The sequence below is a fragment of the Mytilus galloprovincialis genome, chromosome 2, assembly GCF_965363235.1.
Source record: "Mytilus galloprovincialis chromosome 2, xbMytGall1.hap1.1, whole genome shotgun sequence".
Taxonomy (NCBI): domain Eukaryota; kingdom Metazoa; phylum Mollusca; class Bivalvia; order Mytilida; family Mytilidae; genus Mytilus; species Mytilus galloprovincialis.
The window spans coordinates 72,501,091-72,510,886 of record NC_134839.1 but is presented as its reverse complement, the minus strand read 5'-3'; the positions used below and the strand labels follow the sequence as shown (position 1 = coordinate 72,510,886).

At 33.1% G+C, this 9,796-nt stretch overlaps 1 protein-coding gene across 1 annotated transcript; it reads left to right on the top strand.

The window, feature by feature from the left end:
* The first annotated feature begins 395 nt into the window (after positions 1 to 395).
* LOC143064327 (toll-like receptor 2 type-2) lies at positions 396 to 2,537 on the top strand. The gene has a single exon (XM_076237083.1). It carries the CDS (start codon positions 576 to 578, stop codon positions 2,406 to 2,408), a length of 1,833 nt encoding a protein of 610 aa, XP_076093198.1. The 5' UTR covers positions 396 to 575; the 3' UTR covers positions 2,409 to 2,537.
* Positions 2,538 to 9,796: the final 7,259 nt, after the last annotated feature.

Genomic DNA, 9,796 nt, shown 5'->3' with positions numbered 1-9,796 from the left:
ACACTTTTTAGTGTTTTGTTTTCCATCTATTTATCGGTATTGTTACACAATCTTTTAGACTCATATATATATATACATGTATATATAAAGCGGCGATTTAAAATTAGCTTCGGTAAACACTTTTACATCTCAAATAAAATCTCAAAAAGAAGCATTCATTTTTAATATAATTAATAATTCGTGTGTAAGTGGATAGAAATCTATATAATCATAAAAGTCATCAATACATCACATGTATATTTGAAAATAAAACTGCTAGGATATTTTGTAAATCTTTTTTTGTATTTTTTTGTCGGACCAACAAGAGCGAATTAGTAATGTATCTACACAGGAAATTAACCTCTTGTTTATTGTTACATACATTTCCTCTGTATTATATTAATATTAACGAATACAAAATAATATCTGACATTTGCTAGCTTTTGTTGACAATAAACCTTCCGAATACTTATCACTGCTAAACAATAACAATGGGAGATGATGTTTGAAAAAAAATGATGAGACAATATAAGTAAATGTCTTACAAACATTTGTTTATTTTTTTCTGTCGTTTAAAATCTAGCTGAACACTTACAATGCCGTGGATTCATATTTTTAATATACTAATTCTAGTGAATTTTCAGTATGGAAATGGACAAAGATTTGTCAGTCAATCCTGTAAGATCTTTTATGATATTTCTCCTACAAGTGTAATCTGTGATGTGACCAGTGGAGATACATGGTGCCTGGACAGTTTTCGTGAACTTATGAACGGTACAAAGAAGTCTTACTTAGGAGACGATCAATTTACATTGGAAATAGAATGTCATGGTGGTGGAAATATAAGTATAAGGCAACCAATTAAATTACCGGGAATGACATCATTAACCGTAAGGAACTGTTATATTACCGATTATTATGATTATGATTTTTCACAAGAAGTTTCGTCGATCGAGTCGGTACTGCAAAATTTGAAATTTACCAACTGCAAAATAGAATACAGAAGCTTAGTTTTTATGAACCATGTTCAGAAAAATTCTAGAAAGTTACTGGCATATGAGAAATGTCAAATATCTAATACTTTACGTACTTTTATTTTTCAAAATAGTTCTATCGATTATTACCCGAAACGACGACCTAAATATACCAGAAAAGAATTGAAATTGAAATTGGATTATCATAATGAACTGAGACTGCTTAGGAAATGTTCTCATGACAATCTCACGTATGTTGAAATATCTTCTCTTAACAGATTCTCCGCTGAAGTAAGGGTTAACGATTTATTACAGAACGGAATATTCAACTCCTTAAGTGTTATCAACTTGACAAATAATGGTTTAGAACGGGTACCAAGTAGTTTGTTCACAGACTCTATGTACCAAACTATCGATAGACTTTCGAACGTTGATCTTTCCAGGAACAATATTGAGGATATTAGCTTTCTTTACAAATATTTTGATTTCGATGGTAATCTTAACGTTGATTTGACAAGGAATAGAATAACTGAACTATCAAATCTTGACACGAACAAGTTGAAATCGTTTTCTCGGTTAAGAAATGAGGTTAACATAAGAGAAAATCCGCTTATATGTACATGCTACCAAAAATTATTTTACGAATTCATTGCAGAGATTAATGACAAGAAATGGAGGCAATATACATATCTTAAATCAATGCAGTGCTTAGATCAAGAAAGCGATAGAAACTTGAAAAACATATCTGAATTTTCCTTCGAGGGCATGTGTAAGAAAACTCATAGTGTAGTGTGTGTCAAAGAGGGAACATTTGAAAGATACAAATGTTCTTTCATAGGATTTTCGCTAGTTTTACTAACCATTGTCTTCACGTGTTTATTTTCTAAGTACAAATATAAAATTAAGCAACTGTATAGAGTGAAAACTACCGATCAGTGCCATTGTCCAGATAATCCAAAATGTTACGACGCTTTTATTTCATACAGCTCGTCAGATGAACGATGGGTGTACGATGTATTGTGCACGAAACTGAAATCGTTATTACCAGATATCAATCTTTGCCTGCACCACAAAGATTTTATACCAGGTGCATGCATAGCAGAGAATATCATCAACAGCGTTGAGAATAGCAGGTACACACTGCTTATATTGTCATTAAATTTCATCGAAAGTGAATGGTGCCAAATGGAATTTCAGAAGGCTTTTCATCAAACATTGAAACACCGACGCCACTTATTAGTTTTGCTCATTGAAGACATTGACTTTAGTTTGTTAGACTATGATCTTAGATTTTTCCTGCAAACATATACATATCTAAAATATTCCGAGAAACTATTCTGGCAAAAACTTGCAGGGACATTACAGATGTCAAAAGATGAGGCTAAGACATTAAGTCACTCAACTAATCAAGTTTTTAATCAACTTCTTCCACCAGACTATGATTCATGTGTATAAAATCAAACATTTATTTATTTGTGTATGTGATGTTGGTTACTTTCCATGTATTGTAAAACACACTGTTTGCCTGATGCCACTGTGACAAATGTATGTTTTGCATTCGTAAATAAACTGAATTTAAATGATGACGAATTGTACAACATGTACTTCGGTCAACGCTTTCAGGGGCCTTGCACGATGTCTCACATGGGTGCGAAGAGTGAAGAATAAAAATATGCGGATGCAAATCTTGAGATCTCTTCAACATTGTTGGGATAAATTTGAAACACATTACAATAAAATCCCATGACATGTAAAAGAATAGTTTAGAATACATATCATATACATTATTATGTTTACGTCATCATAGTCTCATTCTGATTAAAACCAGCTCCCACTATTCACTTGCGAGACTGTTATAGTCTAGTTATCTTTCTCCTTTTCAATATTTTCAATATAGTCCAGTTGATTTGTGAAACAATTGTTCCGACTGTGGTTAAAGCATCACACTTTGCAGAGTTTTAGTTCAAGTACGTCATCGCAAACATTTTAAGCAATGAACCCAATATAGAAAATGAAAATGACTGCTCTGGGCATAAAATCAATCGTAATCATTTAAAAAAAAAAAAAAAATAATAATAGATGACCTTATTTAAATTTGATAATAGTTTGGTCCAAAACCACTGATGACAAAGACTATCATCTGAGAACTTCAGACATTAAAGTGACCATGACCATCTTGAATGGTGAACATTTTCAAAACAAGAATTTTCAATATATCATTATTCGCCATTTTGATAATTTGCTATTTGCATTGATAAAAACGTTTTGATGCATTTACAACTCGTTTAGCAAATCATTGTTATATATTCCCGAAGTTTTCAAATCAGGCATGCACATGTTGACAAAATAAATGTATCTATTACATTATTTCCTTTTGTAACAGTTTTGCTTAAATAACTTTAAACCATAGAAAATTACGTATAGACAATATAATGTATGACAACACTAAGTCAAAACGGATAAAAAATGTAGATATTGAAATCACAGGAGCTGAAAAATCCAATGCAGAAATAGACTGGAAAGAATTCTGAAACGATAATAGAGGACACGTGAAAATTTGCAATTCCTGGCAGATACCAAAAGAACAGACAAAGTTATTGGCACTAGTTATAAGCACTTTGATGCTAGCAATCACTGAATTACTTTCTCGCATGAATGCACTTGTAAATTTTGAATGAAGGCCATGAATTGAAGACACTCCAGCATCACGAGGCAACAGATCCCTAAATATTTCGTCAGGAAAAATGAAAACATATTTTTAAGATTGAAGATGAGTAACTAATTGAAAGTTTCAGTATCATGCTGAATGTTTGTTAAAACTGCACAACAAGGCAATACGAAAGAATCATAGGACACGGACAGAAAGTCTGGAAACTGATATCAATCGAATTGTGTATGCCGAAATAGTAGAATACAACGACGGCTCAGTCTAGAATAGCTATTGTGCCAATCTTCGAGCGTGCCTATATTCCTTAATTTTACAGTTTTGAACAACTTAAGCTTGCCGGGAGTTGTCATTGAAGGAATGATTTATAAAACGCTTCTGATTTTTTTTTATACTAGCTGCCATAGAAGGAATGCATGCAGATTAGAAAGGTAGTGTGTTCTCCTGATTTTCATCGGGTACATTGGGGACGTTCTGATGCAGGTCATGACGTATAGTCATGACGATGAAGGCCTCATCATAGAAAACCTTCTAGAACAGTTTGGAGAGTAATGCTTGGTACTAAAAAATAATTATACGTAACAAGGACACACAATGAAGGCTTTCAACATTAATCAGTGCCGCAACTGCCAGGATAAATGGCTCTCTATCTGGGGATGGACAAGTTGTAGTTGTATCCTTTCGACGACGAGTTGCACAATTGAACTGTTATAGCTGCGAAATTGTTAGTGCGTTATGCAATTCAATGATATAACTGGACTGTGTCTTGATGTTTATCCCAACTAGAATCATAGATCTTATTTAATGTCCCTGTACAGCTATTCTTAGCATAACATATATATCATCAAACTATTTTAACTCTTTTTTATATGATGACGTCTTTATTTTCACGCGTTTGAGATGTTGCCTGTTTAAAAGCTTCATTGACATCATTCAAAATCAGGAAAACAAATCTACCTTGCTTCTATTTTTGCAGATCTGCAATGGAAGCTAGTTTCCAATTTATTTAGATGCGTCGCATCAATCTTTCCCTCCATGCATGACAACTCCATGTTTTGTATAAGGGGTTCAATTTAGCTCCATCGGCAAGATTGAAAATTTGCACAAAATCAGTTCCAGACAGTGTGTCGTCGATGTATTCTATTATTTCGACAAGCACAGTTCCATTGATAACAGATTCCTGGCTTAAAGCTTGCTTTCTTTCTTCGTATTTCAAATTGGATTCTGCCTACTTGCCATGTTGTCAAGTTTTATATAACAAAAAAGTAATTGACCTCCTGTGATATTACATCTCCAGTACTTATTTTGGCTTCTATAGAACAGTGTATTAGTGCCTATGCATGCACAGTCACGCACTTTTTTGTCGAACAAAAATGACGATGTATCGTGAAGATCGCCCGAAAAAATACACTGCAGTCGTTGTTCTTGTTAATCCATCATACATTTACTGGGACTGGTTATTTTACTGTTGTTTTTTTCAATCGGCTACTTATCTTCAACTTCAGAAGTATGTTTTCGTTTTACCTGGCGTATTACTTTAAGATCCGAAAATGTGTTTCGATAGGATTTGTGCCATTTTGTCTTGTGATTCTGGAGTGTTTCTGCGTTTCCATAGCCTTCATCAACTGTTACAAATTGAGCGATGGGAAGAAAGACTTTAATTCGCAACATTATTCTCGACTCCTAGGAGTCGAGATTAAGAATTGAACGATGGACACTTAGGGCGTGAATTTTTCTTGCTACCTGATTGGAAGATATCACGAGACGTGAATAATAAAAATTTATTGATTGGTTAGGACAATCTAAACCAAGTAAATGTCCTTCAATCCCGTAGAGTATCGGATTTGTCGTCTCTATTTTAGCAATTAGATTTTACACAGGTTACTTTTATCTATAAATAGACGAATCTTCTGGAGTAAACAACAAGGACTGTATAGCCAGTCAAGGTCGTTAAAAACTTCCATTTGTTGTGAACAACGGTAAACGATACTACAAGTTCATAACGTGTGACCTCACGTGTGTGGTAAAATTTGTTGATTGATGCACGTGGTTATTCTAGTAAATGAATTAATCTACAAAGCGAGAGCTCTTTCCATTTTCATCAGCTAAGAGTCGAATTTAGCACTTTTTGAAAGGCTATCGCTTGTTTTGTTTGTTACCATCAAAGAACTGAATTATCAGCTCAAATGTTCATGTCTCTTTTTGTGTCTGTTTGGTATTGTAAATTCTCACGTGTTCTCTCTTGTCATTGTGGAGATCGCCAGAAAATCAATAAGATGCTAGATTGAACTCCTTAGAAATCTGCATCTTCAAAGGTCTTGATCTTATACAAATAATAAATGTGTATACTTAAATACACAAATGTGTTGTTTTTTGGAGATTTACTTTTAGTCGAGTAGCAAGTATCAAGTTGCAAAAAGCGAGTATCAAGTTATGAAAGGTGAGTATCGAGTTATAAAAAGTGAGTAGCGAGTAACAAAAAGCGAGTATCGAGTTATAAAAAGTGAGGAGCAAGTAACAAAAAGTGAGTAGCGAGTTATAAAAAGCGAGTATCGAGTTATAAAAGTGAGTAGCGAGTAACAAAAAGCAAGTATCGAGTTATAAAAAGTGAGTATCGAGTTATAAAAAGTGAGTAGCGAGTAACAAAAAGCGAGTAGCGAGTTATAAAAAGTGAGTAGCGAGTAACAAAAAGCGAGTATCGAGTTATAAAAAGTGAGTATCGAGTAACAAAAGCTACCATTTATATTTTTGGTTTTTCAACGAATGATCATCTCATGGTTTGTTTCCCTTTTCATTACTTACTAATTCTGAAGGCTTTCAATACAATTTGATACCTTGCTATTTTATATGAATTCATTGCAAAGGATAGTCGTTTTACTTTATTTATAAATTACTCTAAATCAGGATAAATGTTTTTATTTCGTCATCTAACCTGATTATTTGTTTATAGTTTGCTTAGTATCGACCCGATGAGTTAAAACTTAAAAGCTGTTCTCTTCAGAGTTTTACTTGGTTGTTCTTATGTTGTGCTGTACCGGTAATGCCACTGTCCTATGTTAGAGGAAAGGGACAGATCTTGCACATACTTTTAACCTCCCTAAATATATATACGGTTTCCTAACTTACCTGTTCCAAGTAAGAAATCTATGATTTTTGTTGTCTCTTGTTACTGTAATTCATATATACATGTTTTAACATTGATGATTTCGTATTTAAATCTGGGTGTTGTTTAATCTCATCTGAATTGTTTTACATGTGAAGTTGGGGGGTTACAGCTTACTTTGCGGCACAAGCCAATGCTCCATGTTGAAGGCTGTACTGTGACCTATAATTGCTTACATTGAAGAGATTTTGTCATGGATGGAGATATGTCTCATTGGCAACCAAAGAGGGGAGCAAGGGGTTTAACTGTTATGCTGTTATGGGCCAAATTGATTCTTTGTTATCTGTTATTCTGAAAATATATTTGCTGTTAGCTGTTATTGTCTTATTCATTGTTAGCTGTTATTGGACTATTAGGGTTTTTGTTATCTGTTTTTGTGATAATATATTTGCTGTTAACTGTTATTGAAAATTGGAATGTTAGCATTTTTTTTTGACAGTCCATATTTGGTAGAAATTGAAGACTGTTGAACATTGGGGTCTACCACTAGTAATATTGTGGTCCCGTATTCGGTGAAGGATTTCATTAACATATATACCCATCACAGATCAACACATAAACATATTAATATCAGTGAGGTCAAAGGACAATTCCAGTATAATTCATGATGATTATCCTTTGTAATAAAATTCATCTTTTATGAACGTGTAGCTTGTTGTTCGGTGTGAACCAAGGCTCCGTGTTGAAGGCTGTTTTTTTTTACCTACAATGATTTACCTCTATAAATTGTTACTTGGATGGAGAGTCTGTCTCATTGCACTCATATACCACATTTTCCTATATCTATGTATTTAGAATCATTTTTTTTTTGTCTGGGGATAATTAATGTTCCTTGTTTCCCGTACGTACATATTAAATTCGAGCATTTCTTTATATGACAAAAAGGAAAATATATGGCCAGGGATATCTGATGAGGATCTCATTTAAGAACTACATGTAGGTCCTTACTACCAATATTAATATGCATTTTTTAACAAAACTAATACAGATATAGTGTATGTTTCCTGGATTATTGCTTAACGTTTTGATAAATATTCCCATAATTAGCTAATTTGTAAATTTATTCATAAAGATACAAAGTGTAATTATGAAAAATCTTTTATTCAAACACCAATATACAAATTGAAATTATAGCCTCAGTCCTCCCCGGAGTTATGTTGCTTCGTTTTCCAATACAAAGCACTAGCATGTCAAGAAGAATACTAATTAGACTTGTATTATTTTTAATTTTTGTTTCTTGTGTACAATTAGGAGTTGAGTATGGTGTTCATTAGCAATGAACTAGTTCATGTAGTATAGATATTTGTTTATGGGCCAGCTGAAGGACGCCTCCTGGTCTGGGAATTTCGCTCTGCATTGAAGACCTGTTTGTGACCTTCTGCTGTTGTCTGTTCTTTGGTCGGGTTGTTGTCTCTTTGACACATTCCCCATTTCCATTCTCAATTTTAATTCATCTCCAAACAAGCGTTATGGTATGGTTATAAAAGTATTCTTTCACAATGGAACAAGTAATGAAATTCATCACCTATATCATTACTAGAGCAAAAATTACAGTCATAGGTTTTGAATCCAAAAATTACTATTTAAAGTTCCAATTGAGGATAACATATTATAAACTTTGTCATAAGTTTACAAATTCAAAATTTAATTTGAAAAGTAAAATTCTTTCCTTGTATCTATTTTCAGTTCCTTAATTGTAAAGAAAAGGTGTATTTTACAGATAGGTTTTCACTATTATTTTCATTATTTTTTTATACTAATTGGAAATTTCAAGCTGACGTACTATTTTAATAAAGATGTCTCTGTTTATAGTTTAATATAGACACATGATCATCTAGGGGTAAGGTAGTTGGCTGTGACACAACGAAATGGGCGTAAGCAAACTTAAACACACATGGGGGTCTTGCACAGTCGTACTGCATTTATAAGAATGATATGTATTTTAGTATATTACTTTAACATTAGTTCTTTCAAAATGGCAAACAAAATATATCAATTTAAATTAATGAATTAAAATGAATATCCTTTGCAATGAACTGTGATGCGCTGATATAAAAATGATAAGTACCTTTTGTTACTCGCTACTCACTTTTTATAACTCGATACTCACTTTTTATAACTCGATACTCGCTTTTTGTTACTCGCTACTCACTTTTTATAACTCGATACTCGGTTTTTGTTACTCGCTACTCACTTTTTATAACTCGCTACTCACTTTTTGTTACTCGCTACTCACTGTTTATAACTCGCTACTCACTTTTTATAACTCGCTACTCACTTTTTGTTACTCGCTACTCACTTTTTATAACTCGATACTCACTTTTTATAACTCGCTACTCACTTTTTGTTACTCGCTACTCGCTTTTTGTAACTCGATACTCACTTTTTATAGCTCGATACTCACTTTTTGTTACTCGATACTTGATACTCGACAAAAAGAAATCCTCTGTTTTTTGTGTTATCATTTGAACTTTGTAAAAGTTTCCCTAAACGAGACGAGGTCAATACACCATATGGACCTGTTCAGATTATACTGACCGATGAAGAAAGTTGTAAATGGACCTGTTCAGATTATATATCATAGTATTTATCAGGAAATTCTTGGACAAGTTATAAAATCAGTGCATCAACAATTTTTCAAAGAGTTATGTCCTTAGAAATACTAATGATATGAAAAATGTTATTGTTAGGGCTCTCGAGTGTGCAATTCTTGCCAGATTTTGAAGAAAAAAATATCATTATAATTATCATTCACAAATGTCTCAGACAAGTTTGAAAATCAGTGCCTGTTAAATCATTTTTAAGAGAGCAAGTTATGCCCCTGTGAAATATTGAAATGAGTTATATTGGCGATCAGTGGAAATTGCATTGTATTTATTCCAAAATATAAAAATAAGATGTTTAATGCTTGCCAATGGGACATTCTCCACAAGGGACAATATGACACAGACATTAACGGAGCACTAGCTACGAAAAATTATATTGTTCAATCATTAACGAAAGTAAATTACTAAT

Excerpts from the sequence above, each read along its gene's own strand:
- LOC143064327 (XM_076237083.1), top strand. The coding sequence starts at position 576 with ATGCCGTGGATTCATATTTTTAATATACTAATTCTAGTGAATTTTCAG.